The 24,142-nt window shown below is 41.4% G+C and overlaps 1 protein-coding gene across 7 annotated transcripts in view; it reads right to left on the bottom strand.

Moving 5' to 3' along the window:
- Positions 1 to 789: 789 nt before the first annotated feature.
- foxj3 (forkhead box J3) overlaps positions 790 to 24,142 on the bottom strand; it is a 122,408-nt gene continuing 99,055 nt past the window's right edge. The window contains exons 9-12 of one of the 7 annotated variants that reach the window (XM_078239020.1): positions 17,275 to 17,376; positions 16,388 to 16,579; positions 12,963 to 13,067; positions 790 to 3,258 (exon numbers count right to left, since the gene is read on the bottom strand). In XM_078239020.1, coding sequence (XP_078095146.1) covers positions 3,125 to 3,258; positions 12,963 to 13,067; positions 16,388 to 16,579; positions 17,275 to 17,376 — 533 coding nt within the window. In that variant the 3' untranslated portion in view covers positions 790 to 3,124. The remainder of the gene's footprint in view (positions 3,259 to 12,962; positions 13,068 to 16,387; positions 16,580 to 17,274; positions 17,377 to 24,142) is intronic. The other 6 variants (XM_078239021.1, XM_078239024.1, XM_078239022.1 and 3 more) reach the window with 6 other exon arrangements.

Here is a 24,142-nt window from a genome sequence, read left to right as displayed (position 1 = left end):
AGTGCTGCACGAGTTCACGGAAATGTATTTATTCCACATCTTTGATTAATGATCAAACTGCTTGGCTTACTTCATGACAAGAATTAAGTAAAAAGTAGTGATGTCTGCGAAGGGTCAGCACGTGGAGCAGAAGGACAGGCTGAGCGGGATAATCCTTCAGAACAGCGTGAGATGAGAGTCTCCATCAGGGAGTTGGTAAAAGATGACAAGTGGAGCATTGACCTATTTTTTCACTTTCAGATTCTGACGTATTTGCTGTGCCTATCTGGCATTCTAGTTTCCGGTGTTCTTTCTGCTAATCTAGCAGCCACATGGGGAGGGGTTAGGCCTTTAAGCAATCATAACTGATGAAGCTTGATTATATAACTCTGACACATTCCTGACCTACACAAGATAGAAATCTGTGGACAGCAAACTACTAGTTAGTTAGCGGTCATAAAAGCCTTGACTGAATTCAAAAACTTGTGTGTGCATTTCACTTACAGATCGTCGCACAGAACAATGCAACCCCCCCCCCCCCCTCAAGCTGGTCGGTTAACACCAGCAAGAGGGTTAATCAGGTAAAAATCCCATGTCTAGCCCTCGAGTTGTACAGTAACGTTCCTCTTTGTAAAAGCCCTCTCTTCCTTGCCACTGGTATGGGATTGAAAGAATGAAGGTGAAAAGCAGCAGGCGAATGCTGGTGAAGCTGAAGCGAGAGCCAAAAGACATGTTTGCAGAACTGCCCTGTACAACAAACCAGGAGCCACAAATTGTTCTCAAGAAAAAAAGAAACAAGAGAGACACAGAGAATACTGAAACAATTTTAAATAAGAGGCTTAGGAAACAGAACAAGACAGAGAGTACAGAAATAGCAAGAAAGCACACAAAATCAAAAATCAGCACCCTGACAACTCCCTTAGATCGAGCAGCACAAATAACCGCATGGTTTATTTTACTGTGGGGGACAATTCGGCTGCAGCCCTTTCTTTGTTAGGCCACAGCTGCAAAGATTGTTCAGAATTCATAATTTTAAACTTGGAAAGTGCTGTTAAATGCTACAATTTCTTTTTCAGCTTCAGTTCCATGGAGTCTTATAAAAGGAAAACCTTAAGATTGAAGGAAACATTCACGGCTCAAGTTAAATCCTTGCTCCGTGATATACATGAAAAGGCGTGCAATCTGACACTTTTGAGTTGGGGCAAAAAATTGTTACGTTCAGTGATAGTGGCCTAAAACTTCGTGGTCAGATCTTCACTGCACAAGTATTTGTGAACTGCATCCCGTTAGATATGTGGAGATTTATTAAGTTAAAATCTTGCAGTGTCTGATTTCTGTTACTGGACAGCCACAAGAATATCCCAGGAGCATCGAGTGACAGCTAGTAAAAACACACTGAACCACTGACTTAACTTGAATCCCAAATGCAAATGAGGTAACAGGAAGGAAAGATAAATTGGAAGAGGACACCGTGCATCAGTAAAAACAAGTGTTCTGCTAGGAAGGACCCTCCAACGACTCATTAAGGGGTATTTAGAGCCCCGTTTGTATTACAAGCAGAGGTTTAACGCGAATCACAATTTAAATTGTAAACACTGAAAAAGGTGGTGCATCCACATATATCAGCAATCTGAAACCACTACTGAAGGAGTGAATAAATGTTTTTTGTTTTAAAAAGAGCGGGAATAATCAAGTAGGCACTGCTCCAGAAAGTGCATATTCAAAAACTCCACTCAATGCCAATTAATTTTTTTTTTTAAATCAAAAAAAGTGAAAAAAGATGCAACACAAGTATTAAAAGCAGACTGGGATTTCTATAATGAACTCTCATTTATCCATCACTAAACATGCATAGCTGACAAATGCAGCATTGGTTAACATGCTTCCTCTGCAGCATCCCTCGAAGGGATATGTCGCATTGCGGCCTTTTTCACCATGGCTAGCAGGAGAGAGAAAGGCAGTAACCAGATTAGCTCCTACTGTGATCACATAACTTTTGGTTAAGCAAAAGGTAATGGTCAACATTTTACAATATCTCACCACTCCCACGTTCTGCAGTCTGTGCTCCATTCCCTTGCATTTTAGCACGTGTACAACTTGGGAGACCACAAACTCAGCAGAACTTGCTCAATGTTTGCCTTGGGAGATTTCTCTCGATTACCGCCACTACCACTCAATGAGAGAGACAGACTGCTTTTCTCATCACCAAACTACATTTACCTCAGGGGTACTAACCAATACCACGTCAACACTTGGTGCATGATACTCGCAAACCCCAAATATAGTGCTACCTTCTTGAGATGTAGTAGCTTTATTAACAAGCGTCCTGGCAGGATTTCTGGGAAGATTCCCAACAGTTCAGACTTGGAAGCTGGTGTTGTGTGCACAAAAGCCGGGGATTCCAAAGTTAACGCAAGCTGTAGCAATGCAATCTTTGGAGCGGTAGAAAACTTTCCCCCAGGTACCCTAGTATTGACTCCAATACTAATCCTGTTACAGCAACTGGATTTTCAACACAAACTTGAGGTTTTTTTGCAGCACCATATATAGACAAAATTCTCTCAAAAGAAACTCACTTTGTAAAAGATTTCCCTCCCAGCTCATGACTGCATTCCTGGCCTACTCCAGGAAAGGCCATCGAGAAGCCAGCTTCCTTGATCCCTATTCGTGTTTGTTCCCTCCTATCGGGGCGTACCCCCAAATGGAGCCACGCACAGGAGAGAAACTCTGCACTGAATAGTACCATCCTATGCAACCTCAGATTGTAGTCAAGCCACGTCACTTTGGATGAGCATTGCTCAGATGCCAACCCTCAACACGTCCCTTCGGTTTAAAAAAAGAAACAAAAACAAAAGAAAATTCTGTTCAGAATTAGAAAATGCTTCATTGCTTGTTACCACTGCTCCACCGCTGAGCGGCCGACGGGTAACTCCACATTTCTGTAGTGACTGCAAGCAGAAGGCGTGTTTTTTTTCCCCCCCCCGAAAGTACAGCTCTCTAGCACAGTCACGGTGGGGCTGTGTCCAGGCAGCAGTCCAGCGATTGTGGCCAGCATCGGCCGACACAAGTAAGCAAGAAGCTAAAAGAACATCTGAGTCACACTGACAGAAAGGGCTTCCGACAGGCTTGTCCTTAGGAAGAAAAGTTAGACAATGGAATCCCAGTCGAAATCGTCCTGGATGTCATCTGCAGGGTTGTGGTGTTGAGACATCGGTCTGTGCATTTGGAAGCTGGAAGGTGACATCATGTGCTGCTGGTTCATTCCTGCATGGTGCCCTGCTGAGCATAAACAAAAACAAAAGTTACAGTATTTGATTAGAAAATGAAACGACAGACTAGCAATGAAGAGTGTTCTGCGTGTGTAATAAACCATGTAAAATCCATGAAGTAGACACTCGATGTTGTGACGAAAGGTGAGGAGGGATTTATACAGTTGGGCTGAAGATAAACAACTGTTCACAATAGGTAAAACAAACCTCCAATCCCAATCCAAGCCACAGACTTTGGCAATGGATTTACTTACAACAGACACCAAAGCTGCTTTAATAAATTAGCATTCATTTTAAGCAATGAATCTGGTTTGCTACTGGAGATTTTACAGAATCTTCAACTTGCATTGGGCACCCAGGCCAGCTGTAACTGTGGGTGGGCCAATTTAGATGAAGCTTTAAACTCAAAGCTCAAGTACTGAACTCAGCAGTGGAACAATGTTAACTGCAGCTATACAATATTAAACATCAAATTGCACCCCTGATCCTGGAGCTCTAGTTTTGGGAAGAATGCATCAGGAAGGTTACTGCAACAGACAACAATCATCCATCCCGAGCAAGTGACATGGCATCAGAAGCTGTCCACTCCTGTCCATACCCTATTCTGCACCAACAACTTACCCATTTTCTTTTTAAGAGCTATTACTGATTCTACTTCCACCGCTGTTTATGGTTAGGCATGTAATCCCTCAGCCATCGTCAGTGCAAAATAGATTTCCTATACTCTCCCTTGGGTCTTTTTCACTAAATCTCTGGAAAGGCACACTGTAGAAACTAAAATTTTTACAAGCACTGGTATTAACATTGTCTGTCTTTTGCACATGCACCCAATTTAATACATACATCCAAGCATGCCTAATTTTCCCACTGTAAGCCAAAGGAAATTAACACAGTATATTGGAGGTTTCAGATGTCTGGGAGGAGAGAATGATACAAGCATGCAATGAAATTTGAAATATTTGGGGTTGTTTGCTACATTAATGCTGTTAAAATGAAACCAAATACGTTTCTAGCCAAAATCCAGCACACATTTAAGTTTTGTTATAATTAACCTAAATGACAACATTACAACGCGTCAATTAATTAAAATGACTTTTAACTGGTAAATTTAGATTATTTCCAGCTGGTCACTGCTCATCAGTTTTGCAGTGCAGCAAAGTGAGAAGAAACATATTGAAACAGGATAACACTAGCCTGGGAACTTACAAAAAAGCTGCAATTTAACTTCAAGATCCCGACAGGGCAAAAACGGTCACCACAAGCATTCCATTTACATATTCCCAGATAATCATGAGAATAATGGTTGAGAAATTACCATTATTTCAATGTCCATAAAGCCAAATTGACAAAACCATCCAAGGATGCGCCACACACTGCCAGGAGCACCAATCCATTTGAAGTAGCATGGGACTCAACTATGCCAGGGCCAAGTTGTAAGCCACCATTCTAGTACTGGTTCGGCCGCATTTGGAATACTGCGTCCAGTTCTGGTCGCCACACTACCAGAAGGACGTGGAGGCTTTGGAGAGAGTACAGAGGAGGTTTACCAGGATGTTGCCTGGTATGGAGGGGCTTAGTTATGAGGAGAGATTGGGTAAACTGGGGTTGTTCTCCCTGGAAAGACAGAGGATGAGGGGAAACTTAATAGAGGTGTATAAAATTATGAAAGGCATAGATAGGGTGAACGGTGGGAAGCTTTTCCCCAGGTCGGTGGTGACGTTCACGAGGGGTCATAGGTTCAAGGTGGGGGTTTAACACGGATATCAGAAGGACATATTTTACACAGAGGGTGGTGGGGGCCTGGAATGCGCTGCCAGGCAAGGTGGTGGAGGCGGTCACACTGGGAACGTTAAAGACTTATCTAGATAGCCATATGAATGGAGTGGGAATGGAGGGATACAAAAGAATGGTCTAGTTTGGACCAGGGAGCGGCACAGCCTTGGAGGGCCGAAGGACCTGTTCCTGTGCTGTATTGTTCTTTGTACTGCCTACCTACCACTGAGAAATACTGGGGCCTGGTACAAGACCAAAAAAGCCTTCCTTTTAACCAATTCCTAAGTATTCCACTGGTAGACTTAGTCGAGATGATTTTGGTGCTACCATTTTTACAATGTGGTGGATATGAACCAACAGCCTGGAATAATGATGCAGGTTGGGTCTTTTATAGTTGATTTCAAAGCTCCTTCAAGTGGAGTGGTATTTATGAAAATGTGGCTAAAACCTTGGACAAATGTGCAACCCTAGTGCTCCGAAGAATCATTGAGCAGACAAATACTGATATGGGAATCATGACAGGCTATTTTTTCACAAGTAGAGCAGGGTGACTTAAGCCTAATGCCAACGATTCAAGGAGATGATTAATTGGCGCGTTGTAATGTTTAATATAGGACAGGAAATAGGAAAGTCATGTGTGTAATACAGGAATAAACCTAGATGTTTTTAATTAAACAACCTGCTTTAGCTTTAGGCTTTGGCGAGGCGGGAGATTTGGGATTTCAAGTTGCTATCCAGCAACTTCAATTGGAAAGTGCGTGTGGATGCTGCATCAGGTCCCCATGGATGATGTTCAATAGTGTGCCAGGATATTGGTCCACAGTGACACTATATCAATCAGTTGGATGGCCCTGAACAACAAGGTTTTCTGCTGCTAATCTCTTATCATTGCACGCAGGCACTAAGGTAGAAAGCTGCTTCAGCACAGACAAACTAAACTAACGCTTGCAACCTGACAAAAACGGCATCTTTTCTTTCAATACTTGGGCAGATGCTGGCTTTGCCTAATTGGACCATAAGATATAGGAGCAGAAGTAGGCCATTCAGCCCATCAAGTCAGCTCTGCCAATGATTTGACTGATCTGATAATCCTCAACTCCACTTTCCCACCTTATCCCCATAACCCTCGATTCCCTTACTGATTAGCAATCTACCTCAGCATTGAACATACATAACAACCCAGCCTCTACAGCACTCTGCAGTAAAGAATTCCACAGGTTCACAACCCTTAGGGAAGAAATTCCTCCTCATCCCAGTCTTAAAAGGGCACGCCTTTCTCTGAGATTATACCCTCAGGTCCCAGAGTCTCCCACAAGCAGAAACAACCTTTCAGCATCTACCCTGTCAAGCCCCCTGAGAATCCTATCTGTCTCAATAAGGTCGCCTCTCATTCTTCTAAACTCCAATGAGAGCAGGCCCAACCACTCAACCTCTCCTCCTAAGAAAATTCCTCCATACCCAGGATCAACCTAGTGAACCTTCTCTGGACTGCTTCCAATGCCAGTACAACTTTCCTTAAATAAGAGGACTAACACTATTCCAACTGTGGTCTATCTAGTGCCTTGTTTAGTTTTAGCAAGACTTCCATATTTCTATACTCCATTCCCTTTGAAATAAAGAACATTCCACTTGCCTTTCCACATTATCTGCTGAACTTGCATGCTAGCTTTTTGTAATTTATACACAAGGGCCCCAAACTCTCTCTGTGCTTGCAATTTTCTGTGGTCTTTCTCTATTTAAGTAATATTCAGCTCCTTTATTTTTCCTACCAAAGGGCGGCACGGTAGCACAGTGGTTAGCACTGCTGCTTCACAGCTCCAGGGACCTGGGTTCGATTCCCGGCTTGGGTCACTGTCTGTGTGGAGTTTGCACATTCTCCTCGTGTCTGTATAGGTTTCCTCCGGGTGCTCCGGTTTCCTCCCACAGTCCAAAGATGTGCGGGTTAGGTTCATTGGCCATGCTAAAATTGCCCCTTAGTGTCCTGAGATGTGTAGGTTAGAGGGATTAGCAGGTAAATGTGTAGGGATATGGGGGTAGGGCCTGGGTGGGATTGTGGTCGGTGCAGACTCGATGGGCCAAATGGCCTGTTTCTGCACTGTAGGATTTCTTCTATTCATTTCTAAAGTGCATAGCTTCACATTTCCCTGCATTATATTCCATCTGCCAGGTTTTTGCCCCACTCATGTAACCCGTCTATATCCCTCAGTAGACTCACCATGTGTCATCCTCACCATTTGCCTACCCATCTATTTTTGTGTCATCCGCAAACTTGGCAATAGTCCAGTTACTTCCCTCATCCAAGTGTTAGGATACCAGATCAGAAACCCCAAGGTATATTATAAAGTGAGACGAGACCCCAACAATTTGCTATTTTGGCATTAGTTTGAGGATAGAGTGTTTCACTCCAGGCTTGCCAACCAGAAAGAGACCCAACTCTCGGTTTTATCCCAACTCTCGGTTTTCTATTGGTTAGCCAGTCCTCTATCCAAGCTAATAAATTATCCCTAACCCCTTGTGATCTTACCTTGTGTATTAACCTTCTGTGCTGTACATTATCAAATGCCTTCTGAGATATACCACATCTACAGGATCTCCATTATCCATTTGGCTTGTTACATCTTCAAAGAACTCTAACAAATTAGTCAAACATAATTCACCCTTCATAAAACCACCCTGACTCTGATGAATTGCATTGACTTTCCCAATGTCCTGCTATTACTTCCTTAATAATGAATTCTAACAATTTCCCACCAGCAGATGTTAAATTAATTGGTCTGTTAATTTCCTACTTTCTATCTCCCTCCCTTTATGAATAAGGGTGTTTTATCAGCATTTTTCCAATCCATTTGAATCTTTCCTGCATCCAGGGAATTTTGGAATATTATAACCAATGGATTCATTATCCCCTCTGTCACTTCCTTTAAGACTCTAGGAGGCCATCAGGTCCCGGGCTCTTGTCTGCCTTCAATTCCAATAGTTTTTTAGTACTTTTTCCCTATTGATGATGATTGTTCCAAGTTCTTTCCTTTCGATTATCTCTATATTACATGTTACTATGGGGATGATAACTAGTGTCCTTTAAAACTGAAGCAAAATACTCATTTAGTATCTCTGCCATTTCTGTGTTCCCCACTATTAACCCCCAGTCTCATCCTCCAAAGGGCCAACATTCATTTTAGATACTCTCTTCTCCTTTGTATACTTATAGAAGTGTTGCTATCCTTTTTTATATTTTGTGTTAGTTTTCTTTCATAATTTACCTTTGTTCTTTTTATTACTTTTTTAGTAATCCTTTGTTGATCTTTAAAAGTTTCCCAAATCTTCCAGCCTGCCACTGGCCTTTGCAATATGGTATGCCTTAGTTTTCGTCTTTATGTTATCTTTAACTTCCTTGCTTAGCCATGGATGTTTCTTCCCCCTCTCACAATCTTTCTTCTTCTCTGGAATATATTTTGGTTAGGAGGAATTGACTATCTCAAACATCTGCCACTGATCATCAACTGTCCTACCTTTTAGTCTTCCTGCTCAATCTACTTGGGCCAGATCTGTCCTCATGCCTATGTAATTACCTTTGTTTAATACCAGAATGCTAGTGTGGGGCTTGTTTCTTGCCCTCAAACTGAATTCGAAATTCTAGCATGCTATGACCACACTTTCCTAAAGGATCCTTAAATTCGAGAGCATTAATTAATCCCTCCTCATTACTCAACACCAAACCCAAACTAGCCTGCTCGGTTCCACAACATATTGCTCCAAGAAACAATCCCTAATACATTCAATGAACATTCCCTTGAGGCTATCCTTGCCAATTTGATTAATCCAGTCTATAAGCACATTAAAATCACCCCCGACTATTGACATACTTTTCTTACATGGTCTCAATATTTCCTAATTTATACTGTGCCCTTGATGCTGGTTAAATAACTGCCAATATTCAACGCCAAAGCTAAAGCAACAGAGAACTCCGAATGCCACTGTTCAGCGCAAACTAAAACTTTCAGAGGTGGGGGAAAATATGGAGAGGCAAGAAAACGAAGGGAATGGCAAATTTGCAGAACAGTTTAACACACAGCAGAAACAAAATGTTTCCCATGTACAATTTAGCAATGAGATATGTATTAACACTCATGATTTCCTATACAGTGAAATGCCAATTGGAGAAAAAATTAAATGGAAACCAGAGACTTCCAAACTGATGTACTCTTGAACTTCCTACTGCTGGTTGCAGGCCAGCATGAGCAGCAACAGAGAGACATACAACCCTGCCTTAACCTTTTATGAAGTAGTGAGTGGTTGAAAATGTCTGCGTGAAATTTGTTGGCTTCACCAAGGTACCAGCAAGAGGAACCAAATTTAGAAGAAGAAGAAGAAAACACGTTCTTGGGATGTGGGCATCACTGGCTACGGCAGCATTTATTGCACATCTCATATTGCCCTCGAGAAAGTGGTTGGAGCTGTCTTTTTGATCCATTCCAGATCATGTGGTATAGGTATACCCGCAATGCTGTCAGGGAGGGAGTTCCAGGATTTTGCCCCAGCAACAGTGAAGAATTGGCGAAAAATAGCTCTGAGTCAGGATGGTGTTTGGCTTGAAGGCGAACTTCTAGATGGTGGTGTTCCCTTGTGTCTGCTGCCCTTGTCCTTCTAGATGGTCGTGGCCACGGGTTTGGAAGACGCTGGCTTAGGAGGTTGGTAGAGAGTTTCTGCAGTGCATCTTGTAGAGGGTACACACTGCTGTCACTCTGCGTCGGTAGTGGAAGGAGTGAATGTTTGTGGGTGGGGTGTCAATCAAGTGGGTTGCTTTGTCCTGGGTGATGCCAAGTTTCTTGGGTGTTGTTGGAGCTACACTCCTCTAGGCCAGTAAAGACTATTGCATCACACTCCTGACTTATTCATTTTAGATGGTAGACAGGCTTTGGCGAGTCAGGGATAAGTTATTTGTTGTAGAATTCCTAGCCCTTGACCTACTCTTGTAGCCAGTGTTAATATGGCTAGTCCAGTTCAGTTTTTGGTCAATGGTAGCCCCCAGGATGTTGATGGCAGGGATGCTGCAATAGTAATGCCATTAAATGTCATGAGATGATGGTTAGATTCTCTCTTGTTGGAGATGTTCATTGCCTGGAACTTGTGGCATGAATGTTACTTGCACTCGTCAGCCTAAGCCTGGATATTGTCCGGTTCATGCTGCATTTGGACATGGACTGCTTTCATATCTGAGGAGTCAAGAATGGCACTGAACATTGTGCCATCAGCGAACCTATTCCTATTGAATCCACTTTTGCTAGGCCTTCTTGATGCCATACGCGGGTCAAATGCTGCCTTGATATCAACAGCAGCCACTCCCACCTCACCTCTGGTGTTGAGGTCTTTTGTATATGTTTGAACCAAGGCTGTAGTGAGATCAGAAGCTGAGTGGCCCTGGCGGAATCCAAACTGAACATCAGTACGCAGGCCATTCGCTTTGACAAAGGGTAATCTGGATTCAAAACGTCAGCTCTTTTCTCTCCTTGCAGACGCTGCCAAACATGCTGAGATTTTCCAGCATTTTCTCTTTCGGTTTCAGATTCCAGCATCTGCATTTGCTTTTGTCATTCGTGTATGTTGGCTTTCTGAACAGAAGTGGAGGTGGTTGTTATATTTTGTTTCTGGTCTCCTCCTTCCGTGATCAGTGGACTTTAACATCAGGACCAAACCACATGCTTCCAACATTAGCCCAGATTCTAGCTGCACCTTTAAAATCAAAGACCGCCCAACAGGGTAGTCCAAGGAAAGCACTGCCATTAAATATCAAGATATGAATTTTTTTGGCACTCATGCAAGAATTGTGAATTTTTGGAAGATGCTGATTCAACCTTGAAAGGTGAATCTGAACCAAGCTGCAATATTTCAAAACCTGAGTGTGCAGGCATTTGACACAAGAAATACAATGTGTTACCCTGTTACTTGACAGGTAATATGTTTACACTGGTGTGTCTGTATTCTGACTTCGAACAATGCAGTGATGGCAGATTGTGTCCGCCACTTTGAACGCATATCAAAACAAACCAGCATCATAAATGCTTCTTGGAATGTGATATGCAAAACTGTGCAGCATTCCAAATGCTCCTTACAAATATATTCATTCTGAGGCCCATGCGATCACAAAACAACTCAGTCTTCTATCCAACCATACTATTGTTGCATATAATATGTGCCTCGCACATCGCTTGTGTTTTCCAGCCCAAAAACATTTCAACATAACACACCACTTTTTAAAAATTAGGACAATAGGTTAAATAATAGAATTGCTTTTTTTTGGGGGGGGGGGGGGTGCGGCGGCAGGGGAATTCATGAATGGGCAGAGATTCAAGGATGCATGCTGCCCTTTAGTACTAGCGTCCATTCTTCCTGAGATGATCAGTGTTGGGAGAATTATCTCACTGTTCAATGATGCCTTTATCACATGTCCATACACACTTCTAGTAGGGGAAGACACTAACTAACAATCATTTTCAGACTGAGATATAAACCAAAGACAGGGGAGCTTGTTATATCAGTACTGCTATCAACAAAGCCATTCATGTAAAACTCCCAAAACCAAGGCACATGGGCTGCTGTACAAGAAAACAAAATATATTTTTGAGAATGCGCTCATGCGAATGCAGGCTTTATCTGATCATCCGACACAGCATTCCTATGATAGTATACTTGCAGTTGACAGAAGGGTTTAAAAGGTGGCATTTGGAACTTGTTCAGTTGTTCATACATTGCTTAAAGCAAGTAGCACAATGGAAATGCATATAGTAAAAACGATACAAAACAAAATCAAATTCTTCCCATTATATCAACTTACTCACGAGGAAACTTATTTGCAAATGACAGTGCTTAACTATTCCTCTGCATTCCCTTGCAGAATGTGCAAACTGTATTTAGCTGTGATGTGGAGTTGCCGGCGTTGGACTGGGGTGGGCACAGTAAGAAGTCTCATGACACCAGTTTAAAGTCCAACAGGTTTATTTGTTATCGCAAGCTTTCGGAGCACTGCTCCTTCGTCAGGTGACCTGATGAAGGAGCAGCACTCCGTAAGTTTGTGATACCAAATAAACCTGTTGAACTTTAACCTGGTGTTGTGAGACTTCTTACTGTGTCTAGCTGTGCATTTCACCCCAGCACTTATCGTGTAAACCTCCTGTTTTTGAGCATGTTGAGGAACGCATCAAGTCCTTGGATGAAAGTCCTGGGTTGAAAAGTATTCTTCATTGATAAATCATTGGCAACAAAACAGATTTGCATGCAGATAGACAGAGGTACCAGCTAGTTCAGGGCTCCATGTACATGGTAAAATTTTGCTCAAAATGAGAGAAAGGAGATGTTGAGGGGAAAATGGTTACTGTTTGACTGAATTACATTTGGGATTTCAACTTTCATGAATTTTAAATTGGGGCGCTATCAAATGCAGTCTAACCACAAACTTTAACGGGGAGACTGAATCAGGAACTTGAAACGAATTAGCTAGGGATCTGTGATCATGTAATTCTGGAGCTGCTGTATTAACAAAGGAACATGCTTTTATACAGCTCTTTTATACATCCTCAGGACGCTCCAAAAAGATTCAACAGATTGGGAAGTATTTTGAAATAACAACATCCCGACTTGGAGGCAAGTGTCATCAACTGGGGTATGCTGTAAAGGCACTTACTGAATGGACAATGAGCAAAATGATACCTCAGAAGTCCTATGCCCACCAGTGCCTGCCCTGTTTAAGGATGCATTACAAAAGTAGGTTGACTGTGAGACTATTTTCATTTTTAACCATTCCCAGTCTCTGGCAGAAACATGCAAGTAAGGTGCACCCAGGATCCCAGACATGCATGCAACATGCAGGTCAAAGGGGAAAAGAAAGGAGGGAAGAAAATAATGAAGTGGCAGCCCCAGGATATGCAGTTAATATGGGGCAATTACCTGTCATGGCTGGTCCTGGGGTACTGAGAGGTGGGAGATGGGGGTACCCAGGGGGCCCCATCATTGAAGCAGGAAGGTTTTGTCTGGAGTCAATGTACAAGCTTCCTGTGTGAGAAAGTGGTGCAGGAGTGAGAAATCACCACTTCAGTGCAAATAAACATTAATAGCGTCAAACAACCAGACCCAGCATTATTGTCAAATCCAAATGAACATATCTGGTCTTTTCCCACACAAATAAAGAACAACCTGAGGAAATGTAGAGAACTAAATAAGAAATGGATGTAATTTTGAGAGACAAATTAACATTAAATCTTTCGGCCATTTACTTCCACTTTGTGTGAAACATCGCTGACTTATTTTTCACCTTTGCTGTTATGTTTGGATGCGATGACTCGCGCCAAATGCGTGCAGCATTCAAGTCAATCCATCTCCAGTGTTGATGTTTTTAATACAATACAAAATTTGAGGATGTTTACATAAACGTCCATTAGAGATGCAGGAAGAAACCTTTTACTCATCACCATCATCCATTAATTATTTCAAATTTGGAATAAGAAACAAATATCAGGAATATGTCAAGAAAACTGAGCACACTGCACTTTTAGCTTTGGACTAGGGTTTGAATCTGCCCCCCTGCCGATGGATGAAATCTCCTCTTTCTGCTGGCTCTCAGGGTTCTATGCGATTAAGCTTTGACAGACTCAACCCGGCTCCCAACTGGACAGATCCATAACCTAAAACTCACCTAAACCACGCCGGGATTGTCCATCTCATTTGCTGCAAGGATTGCGAGCATGGCAAACGTAAGAATGCCACACTGGTAGGGGTAAATTAAGGTGAATGCTGCTGAGCTTACAGCTACAAGCATATTTGCCTGTGGTCAGACTAAATAGAGCTTGCACTTAGCCTGTTGGTGGTATGCTTGATGGTGATATACCTGACTTTAGAGTTAAAAAGATGACAAGTGTTCCATTTCCCAGAAAGAAGTCCCTATTCAATCATTAAAAAAAGCTTCTTTGAAACTGAATCTGGGGGGAGGGGAATGTTATTGATCAATTATACTGGAGTACAGTACTGACTTTTCATTCTACAGATTTAACTACACTGTACTATTCTCATCACCATTTCTTTTGCTTGTAAGATTTGTGAAGAAGATTGCAAGCCTTTTCTCTCAAGTTGATGTAACAAAATGGATTATTTGCACTCGCACACGAACATTTTCATGAATTTAAAGTTGTTCTTGCTGGCACTGCCATGTAAAACCGATGATTAGGTCACAGAAGGAAATCTCAGCAAACTGAAGACATTCCAACAGTAAGGGAATGAGCCTTCAACAGAGGGAAGAACAAATCGCAAGTTGAACATTTATCTATTAATGCAGACAGTCCTGTATATATATTTAATATTAAAATATTCAGAATTTAAACATTTACAGTTAGCTCATGGCAATTTTGTTCCTCAGACCCGCATACAAACCCATTAATAAAGGAGCAGCTGCATTTACTAATTCTGAAATAGTGTGTAACAGACTTCAGTGCTGTTTTGGAAATTAAGACAATGGATGGCGTGGAGGCACAGCACAGTGGAGGTCCATTGTGATGTTCATAAAAATATTCTATTGTCTAGACAGTTATATTGTGGAGGCGCCCTGAGTGAAGACCTGTGTTGCTCCACAGGGAGAGAGAGAAATTCAGGGTCACTTCTCCTTATAGGTGATTAGAGATAGTTACAATGAACTCAGATTGAGTTGCATCTCTGCCAGATCTCTTGACTGGAGACAAAGCAAGAGACCAATAGAAAACAAAATGGAGAACGAATAAATATTGGTCACCATCCCCTACCTTGCTCGAATACCCATTCTGTGTGTGTGTGTGTGGCCCTGGGCTCTGCAATTGAGTCATACCCTTACCTGATCCTGCCCTCACTCAGTCTCTATACAGACTCTTCAGTTCTGATGGTTATAGTAGGTGGCTGAGTAGGAAATGTTTGATAGTGATTTGGAGGAAGAACTCAAAAGAATTTCTCTCCTTTAACTCCAGGGGGCTGAGGCTAATTATAGCCCACTAGCGGCAACCAAAATCAGCATTGAGGACTGAAGTGGGACCTTCTTGGTCGATATGAAACAGCTATTTACAGCTTCAATCAAATAAGCCAACGGGAAAGTTAGTAACACATTAGCAGGACCATGCTATAATTTTGTCGTCGATCAGTGCATCTATTAACTACTGACTGGTCCTGTTGTCTGGTGCTTCTACGTCCTTAATTTTGAACTTTGCAATCCTGTTTAGTAGAGCAGAGGAAATAATAGTCAATGCTTGCAAAACGAAACGTGGCTTCAAATGGTGAGTAAAGTATGGAAAAGAGCTGCAGTCAGCAACTGAAGGTGGATGTGATGAGAGAGTCCAGTTAGTAGTAGGCAGAAAGCAGAAAAATGTCAAATTTAATTAGTAACCAATAGGCTGCAGAGTGGGAAAGCCATAGAGGTCTATGTATTGCAAATGCAAAGAGGGAGATCTCGAGTAGAACAGAAAGGCAAAATAAAATGTGCAAGGAAAGCAAGCAAAAGTAATCATCAGGAACTGGAGAAACCTGCAAAATTTAAGCAGCATGTTGATAAACTTTAGAATAAGGAGCAGAGAAGCTGTAAAAAAAAAGGAACAGTTAATTTCAAAAGACAGGCGCAATTAGGAGCTGCTAAACCTGAAAAGCAGAATGCTGTAAATGTAAATTGTTGGTTAGGAATTAGAGAATAAGGGAGAGTGTCACCAAGCTAAGCTGCAAAACTCCTTTGTTAACAAATAATCTGATGTGCGGTGCATGATTGGACGGTTCTCTTTTTATTGATTTGCCACAATTATAAATGCAAATCATCAAATGAAAACCAGGCTGAAAACAGGCTCCTTTATTGCAAGTTTGGTTCTGTTCCCCATCCAAGTCTGTCTACAACTCTCCATTGGTTTTTTTGGGGTGATTTCAGGAGGTGAACAGAAGCGGCTTGTTCAAATTATTACAGCCTTTATATGTGGTGGTACCTGGTGCGTTTCACACAGACAGCCCAGGGCACATTGTGCAAACTGATAGTGTTATCAATTTGACTCGGCTCCAGACACAAACAAAGCTTTTTTTTTCGTTTGTAACAAGAAAGATTGAGAAGCAGATAAAACCAAACACCTTCCCTTTGCACAATAATGTTGGCTGTTTCCCCTGCCCTTTCAAAATAAATCAAAACTTATAAAAGGTAAACATAAATTTAAAAACAAAATGGCCTGCTTGGCACTTTTTCTTGGGGTTAAAGCTGAGCAACAATTTTCTGAATTGCCATGGCCTAACAAACAAAAGATTACTCATCTTTAAAGCTTCACCTATTTGAATACCTTATCGACAAATTAAAAGCTATAACTAGCTCTACAGTTTGCCGTCTATACCTGTACTGATGTGCTGGTTTGGTTTCTGCGAATGCATTGTGCTGTGACAAACCGAGGGCGGCATGTTCCCTTGTGACTGGATCAGACCAGTTTGTGTGAAGAACTGGTTTAGGGAAGAGCACAAGTCCGCAAACTGAACAGGATCGAGTGACCAGTTATTGAGATCCGCCTGTTTCATACTCTCCATCAGACCTGCGGATAAAAGGCATGACAGAGTGTTAAGGAGAGAATCCAGGGAAACAAGAGGCTAAAGAACCAATGGGTCCACAGCCTGACAGGCAAAGCAGGTATCTTAAAAAAAGGCCAAACTAACTGTAACATAAAGAAAATGATAAAGCAAATAAAATTAAAAAAATAAAAGTCAATAAAATAAATAACACTAATACCTAACCTAGCTCCACACATTGAGCACAAAAGCCTATCAGCCAATTTTTGTTGTGTGCACAGGGTCAGGTTGGTTTGTGGATGTGTGGTCAGCATGGCATGAAAAAACAGAATAAACCTACCATTTCCAAATCTGAGTGAGACCAGAACTAAATGCAAACTTGCACAGGATTACACCCGTTAATGAGACTTTACTGAAAAAGATTTCTGTTCTGCAGCTCAGGGCTAAAGTTCCCAAATTGTACAAGGGTATTGTAGCAGGAATAGCAATGGTTTAACCTCCCTCAGCAAAAATATGTCCTAAATCACACACAAACATGTGCTTTAATTATAACATTTGAGGCCTGTAAAGTTTTGTAGACCTTCTGGGTTACATTTTACTTTTAAACTGCCTCATCTTCACTTTATTACTTCTGCCTATAGGAAGCCGGAATCTGCACCTTGGAGAGTTCCAATAAGCCATAGCGGGTAGGGAGCACAGCTCCACGTTATCAGCAACCTACCTTGAAACTGGGAGAGATCCACATCAGACCAGTTGAAACTGCTAGCAATACGGAAACTCTCCTTCAGAGTGTCCAGATTCATGCACCAATCAGAAGGAATGCCTACAACAGCCATAAACCCACCAAAGAGCATTAGAACAACATAATGAATTCAATAAAACATATTCAAAACATTGCTGTGAGAATTATGCCAGCAATTAGAACTATTTTAGCTCGCTTGGTTCAGTTGGTAGTCTGGCTTTCTGTGGATTTAAAACTGGACTTAGAATTTTTCTAATCAGCCAACTCCAACAAAACCGTTTTTTAGGAAAATGTATTTATTCTTTGCGAGACCTTGTAAGCAAATTGGTTGCCACGTTTGTCTACATAACAGCATTGTTTGCACTTCAGAAGTAACTCTGGTTGTAATGCGCTTTGGAACATCTTGAGAGGATTTGATAAGGTACCCATACAAAGTAAAGCTTGTTCTTTCCTTTCACCATAGGGCAATAACACTGGGGCAAAGTGTAGCACTTTTTGACTAATCAGTAAATCCAGCACAGATCAGGGATCGAACCTGGGCTCTTCCATTTCATCGACTATTTGCAACTAAAGCATATTTTCCCCCACTTCTGTGTTGATGATGAAGCCCCAGTGTTACTAAAGATGGGGTTGAGGGCGAGTTTAACACCCTGTTCAGTATCATTAATTTGGCAATGTGCATCCCAGATGAGCATGTTTTCAATCTGTTGATTCATTCATTAAAAACACAGATCAAATGGTGATACGGTGTGAAGTGGCCATTTGCAGCACACCATTTGATTTTGCTTAAATGCCATCAATAATTTCAGTAGGAATTACAATATTCAAACACAATAAACCATCACAAAGACAATACAATTTCCTCTATAAATGCACCATGGAGACACACAATCCAGTCAAACCATGATATTTAATGAACAATTAGATTCACTGCCCAATATCAGAGTTTCTGGAAGTCAATGCAGACATTTGAAACATTTAAAACATCTAACTCAAATATATTGAAAAGGATTTACTGTTGACGCTAAATACTTTGTTCAAGTCAAGCTGTATACATCTGCCGTATGACTCCATTTGCTGGGTTCTGGCAGCCACATTTTGTGTCAAGAACTTGAGCCCTGCAGCACGAGAAACTGCGCTAATAAAAGTTAAAACATCTTTCTGGTCCTCTCCGGAAAGCATTGATTTGTGTTATAGCTTGGCACTAAGAAGCAGTAAATAGGGTGAGACCTGAGTCGAGGGCAGGAGCTGGCATGGCAGGCTAGGTCAAAATGATGGAGGCTTTATTAGAAATCTGGTTGAAGAGTGCAATTTGCAGCAGCTGGAGGAGGGAAAGTGAAGTAATTCAGAAGCAGGACCACTGGCGAAGTCAGGAGGAAGTCAAGGTATGGTGGGGAAGAAGCAGAGCAGGGTGCAGAAAGGAGGGCAGGCGGACAAAGCGCAGTGTTACTTTAACAATGGTTATGGTGAATGGAAAGAGGAAACCGCGTGTCAGAACAGCATCCACTGATCATAGATGCGTAATAGCATCACGTCAAAGTAAAGTAAAGTTTATTTATTAGTCACAAGTAGGCTTACATTCACACTGCAATAAAGGTACTGTGAAAATCCCCTAGTGGCCACTCCAGCCTCTGTTTGAGTACACTTAAGGAGAATTTAGCATGGCCAGATCACCAAACCTGCACATTTTTGGACTGTGGGAGGAAACTGGAGCACCCAGAGGAAACCCAGCAAACATAGGGAGAGCGTGCAAACTCCACACAGACAGTGACCCAAGCCAGGAATCAAACATGGGTCCCTGGTGCTGTGAGGCAGCAGTGCTAACCACTGTGCCACCATGCCTGTTCTGTGTTTTATCTTTATAAAATGCTCCTACTTACATACTTCTTTCTCCATTATAAAGGGAGGCAACACAGATGGGATGAGGTTTGCTCCACAGAATCACCTAGTGGCTACAGACTGCGATATTAGTGAACTCTTAAGAGATTTTTTTTACTCATCGTCACAACCTTAAGTGATGCCATTGCTAGAAAAAAAACTGAGAGGTCAGGTGACGGAAGTTTTTCAGCTTTCAGTTTCGTTTTGGCTGCAGTGTTATGGGCAGTCTTAGAAGCAACCTAGAAAAGTCTCTGTTTTGCTTTGAAAATTTTACCAGTTAGCTGAAAGAAAGGCTTGTTGCCATTTTGCAGTAATTAATCTGTGCTTCGGTGTTTTGGAGAGCTGATACGACTGCAGGCTGCTCTGAGTTTTCAAGATCATTTGAAATCAGCATTCAACCCAGGGAACTAGATTCCAGTATCACATGAGCTTTAGCCTGTGCAATGATAAATCTGTTTGATGGGTTTTGTTTATTGGATTTTGGTTTTTAATTGGAACATCATTAGATACATCATTAAGAGTTATACATTATAGTGGTTGTTTTGGTTTCTTGTTTGTAACTGATAAAAAGTTCTTGCTAATTTTATTACTACGCGTGTCAACTATATTTTTAAATAAACTGTTTGATTAAAACTCCCTAATGGGTCACTTGAATTATACCTGAAGTGAAACAACTCATGCTTACCCTAGCCAGATTCAAAATGCAAAAATGATGATTCCGGCAGGCTTCATAAAATACTTGAGTTTGGGACCTGAACCATAACAAGACTCTGATTATGGAACAGTATGCATTGCAAACCCGAATGGAAAATGTTGAGAACAATTTACAATAGCAAATACTAACAAAAATGTCTAAATATTACTGTAACCAAATTGGTTCAGATATAAAGACAGAAAATGCTAGAAGTGCACAGTAGATCCACAAGAAGCCGATAAAAGAAACAGCTTAATGTTTAAACATTTGAAAGGTTTCCATCGGTCAACCTGCCTTTTCCTTTATGCTAAAAGATTTGTTGTGTTTCTAGAATTTTGTTTCAGATATATAACCAACACTCATCCTTTCATTTTTAACCCCAGAGGTTAATACGTAGCTTTGGTTTTAAATTGTTTACAATTTAGTTACAACATAATTTACTGCCAGGTACCAGGTATACCCTACATATCAACTTACACAGATTGAATATGCTTTATATCTGTATTAGAAAAAAAATTTACATTTATACAGTACCATATATCAACACCCCCAAACACTTCGAATCCAAACATTTACTTTCTGAAGTGCCATCATTCTGTTTTGCAAACAATGCAGCAACCAATTTGCACATAAGCTTCCACAAACAGTAACTGAGATGAACGATCATTTAAAACGTTAGCAGAGTTGGTTAAAGGAAGAATGTTGGCCAGGGCACAGGAAATGCCTTCTCTTTTTCACAAACAGTGACATGGAATTATTTTTTTACATCCACACAAATATACATGTGACGTCTCTCTTTTTTAAGAACACATTGTTAGAAAGACCACATCTCCAACAATTCAGCACCTTGCATGGTATTCAAATGAAGCATTGGTCTAGTCTTTGGGCTCAAGATCTGGAGTGGAGCTTGAACCCGCAACCTTCAGAGGCAAGAGTATCATCCATCCAAGCCAGCCAACATACTCTTCAGCATTATAGATTATATATTCAGAATTAAGAGTTGCTATGAAGAAGGTTACAATTGTAATACAAGGTTACCCTCTACAAATATGTAGACAATCCTATCAAAAGTTAATAGTATGAAAAATAAATTTTCATCCAGGTTACCACATTAATAATAAAAACAGAAAATGCTGGAAAATCTCAGCAAGTCTGACAGCATCTGTGGAGAGAGAATAGAGCAGACATTTGCTCGAAACATTGGCTCTATTCTCTCTCCACAGAAGCTGTCTGACCTGCTGAGGTTTTCCAGCATTTTCTGTTTTTGTTTCAGATTCCAGCATCTACAGTATTTTGCTTTTAGCACACTTGAATGTTGCACAATACTCTTCTATGATGCTCTTAATTCTAGCCTCAAGATAGTTTATTTCTCCCAAAACTAGTAACAGATGAGAACTAGTCTGCACTTCAACTTAGTGTTACACAGCTCAAAAAGAACTCACCACACACAACCCAAGTTTAAAAGAGCAGAATAAAGAAACAGAATACTGTATAGTACATACATTTGGTGTGGCGGTTAGGATTTGGCAAAACTAGTGCCAGCACTGATGTACAATCTGAGTATCACTGAGACTTTAACCAGGCTGTCATTAATTAGGAAATATGCTGTCTTACTTGGTTAATTTTGAAACATCTTTGAACTGACAATATCTGTACTACTGGATTTGGTCTGTAACATTAGGGGCCTTTTGTTTGACATCCACACCACTTGATTGCAAGAGGACCTGAAATAATATTCACTAAATAATGCCCAGCAATATTAGTGACTAAGTGGTCATTGTGCAGCCAGGATTACAGGAAAAAAATGAATGATCTGTATTACATCCTGTAGCTTGCCAGAAACAAGTTTGCTAACAAGTTTGTTCAGCCTACATGTAAACTGCTCCAAGTACAAGAAGGCACAGCAAATAGATTACAATCACTTGCCCACTGGCCAGTCACAATCCTGTGACTTCTACATGTCATGATCTAAATATACAAGGAACATAGGACATAGGAATTAGGAGCAGAAGTAGGCAAATTCAGCCCTTCGAGCCTGCTCTGAATAAAGAAAAAATAGATGTGTGTCCTGAAATTGTGCCCTTGACCTGGACATAGCTCCAACATAATCCGTGAGCAGATCATGGCTGATCTCTCCCTGGTCTCAAATCCAGCTCCCTACATCCCTATTTCCCTTTTTTAAAAATTAGAAATATGTCTATCTCCCTCTTGAAACCATTCAATGATTCAGACTCCAACGTGCTACGGGGCAGCGAGTTCCACAAATTCACCACCCTCTGCGAGAAATAGTTCCTCCTCATCTCAGTTTTAAATCTACCGCCTCGCAACCTATACCCGTGACCTCTTGTTCTAGGATTGTCCCATAAGAGGAATCATTTGGTCTACATTTACTTTATCAATCCCTTTTAAAATTTTATATACCTCGATCAGATCCTCTCTCATCCTTCTAAACTCCAGTGAGTATAAGGCCAAGAGTACCAATTCCAATTTTCACCATGGTTTAATTAAAGGTTGCACCCCCTTAAATGACTTGGTTGGTAAAGATAGCAGCCAGTATGGTAGTGAACCACATAATACAAGAAAGACACAGTACACATTCCCAGTGTGTATTGAGTCTGCTAATATGCTTTGGTTAGCATTAAGGATGCACTAAATAGGAGTGAGATTAGGTGGTGAAATGGGGAGTGGCATGTGGGTGGCAGAGAAAGTGAAAAAGAAAATCACTGAGTTCCTAGAAAAGTGCACAATGTGATTTGGCAAGGACAGGTCAGGCTCAGTTCAGTTTTGGTCTATTTCTCAGACTTGTTGACTCAAGAGGCGTGAATGGAATCATTAAATGGTTACAGCACAGGAGGAGGCTATTTGGCCCTTCGTGTCAAGTGCCAGCTCTCTGCGAGAGCAACTCAGCTAATGAGCCACTCCCTCCTCCTTTTCCAATAGCCCAGCAATTTTTTCTCTTCAGATAATTATCCAGTTTCAAAGCTTCGATTGAAATCTTCTCCGTCACACTCGCAGGCAATGCATTCCAAATCCTAATCTCACAGTCAAAAAGTTTTTCCTCACGTCACCTCTGCTTCTTTTGCCTAGCACAACCGCTTCTTTGACCCTTTCACCAATGGGAACAGTTTCTCTTGATCTACGCTGTCTGACCCCTAATGATTTTGAACACGTTTATCAAATCTCCTCTCAACCTTCTCTTCTCTGAGGAGAACAGCTCCAGCACAGCGCAGAGTGGAGATGATGAGGACTCAGTGCGACGTGGAACAAGTGCTAACAAGGAAGATGTCTCTGGTAAGCTTTTCATGAGCTATTATAATTCAGATTAACAGGCAGACTCTGATTTAGAACTTTAAAACTGTTAGCTCGCTCAAAAGCCTAATAGAAACTGCCTGGTAATGGCAGTTATTTATCAATCAACTGAAAATGGTTGCCTGACTTGGTGTTAGTTACTGTAAACAATAGATTGTAACAAGTGAAAAGGAAGAGAGAGCCCAGTAAACACTGGGCCTGTACAAGAAATAGGAGCAATTATGAATGAGGGAATGGCTAAAATAGTGAACAGATATTTTGTGTCAGCCTTAACAGTCGAAGGGGGTGGCATGGCGGCACAGTGGTTAGCACTGCTGCCTCACAGCGCCAGGGACCTGGGTCCGATTCCTGGTTTGGGTCACTGTCTGTGCGGAGTCTGCACGTTCGCCCCGTGACTGTGTGGGTTTTGTCTGGGTGCTCTGGTTTCCTACCACACTCCAAAGACTTGCTGGTTAGGTGTATTGGCCTTGCGAAGAGACACCAGAGTGTGGCGACGAGGGGATTTTCACAGTAATGTCATTGCAGTGTTAATATAAGCCTACTTGTGACACTAATAAACAAACAAACTTTAGACGGCACAAGTTACATACCAGAAACAGGGGGTAATCGAGGGGTTAAGAGTGGGCCAATAATAAATAAAGTAACATATCAGTGGAGATAAAGTATTGAAGAAACTCAAGGGACTAAAGCCCAACAAATCTCCATGACCTGGTGGCCTACAATCCAGAGTTCTAAAAGAGATGGCTGCAGAGGAAGTGAATAAGCTGGCTATGTTTTTCCAAAATCCCCTAGATTCTGGAAGCAGCTTGGAAGTCAGCAAATGTTACATCACCATTCAAGAAAGGAGAAAGAGGGTTTCCTGACATCAGTTAGGTGGCAGATTTACAGCTCAGGGCTCTGGGAAGACAGAGTGGCTCCCTCTTCTCCACAAGCTGTTTTCATATATTTGCAATCTGTTTGAAATAT

The sequence above is a fragment of the Mustelus asterias genome, chromosome 22 (genome assembly GCF_964213995.1).
Source record: "Mustelus asterias chromosome 22, sMusAst1.hap1.1, whole genome shotgun sequence".
NCBI lineage: Eukaryota > Metazoa > Chordata > Chondrichthyes > Carcharhiniformes > Triakidae > Mustelus > Mustelus asterias.
The sequence above is the reverse complement of the archived record's forward strand: the minus strand, read 5'-3'. Positions and strand labels throughout refer to the sequence as shown.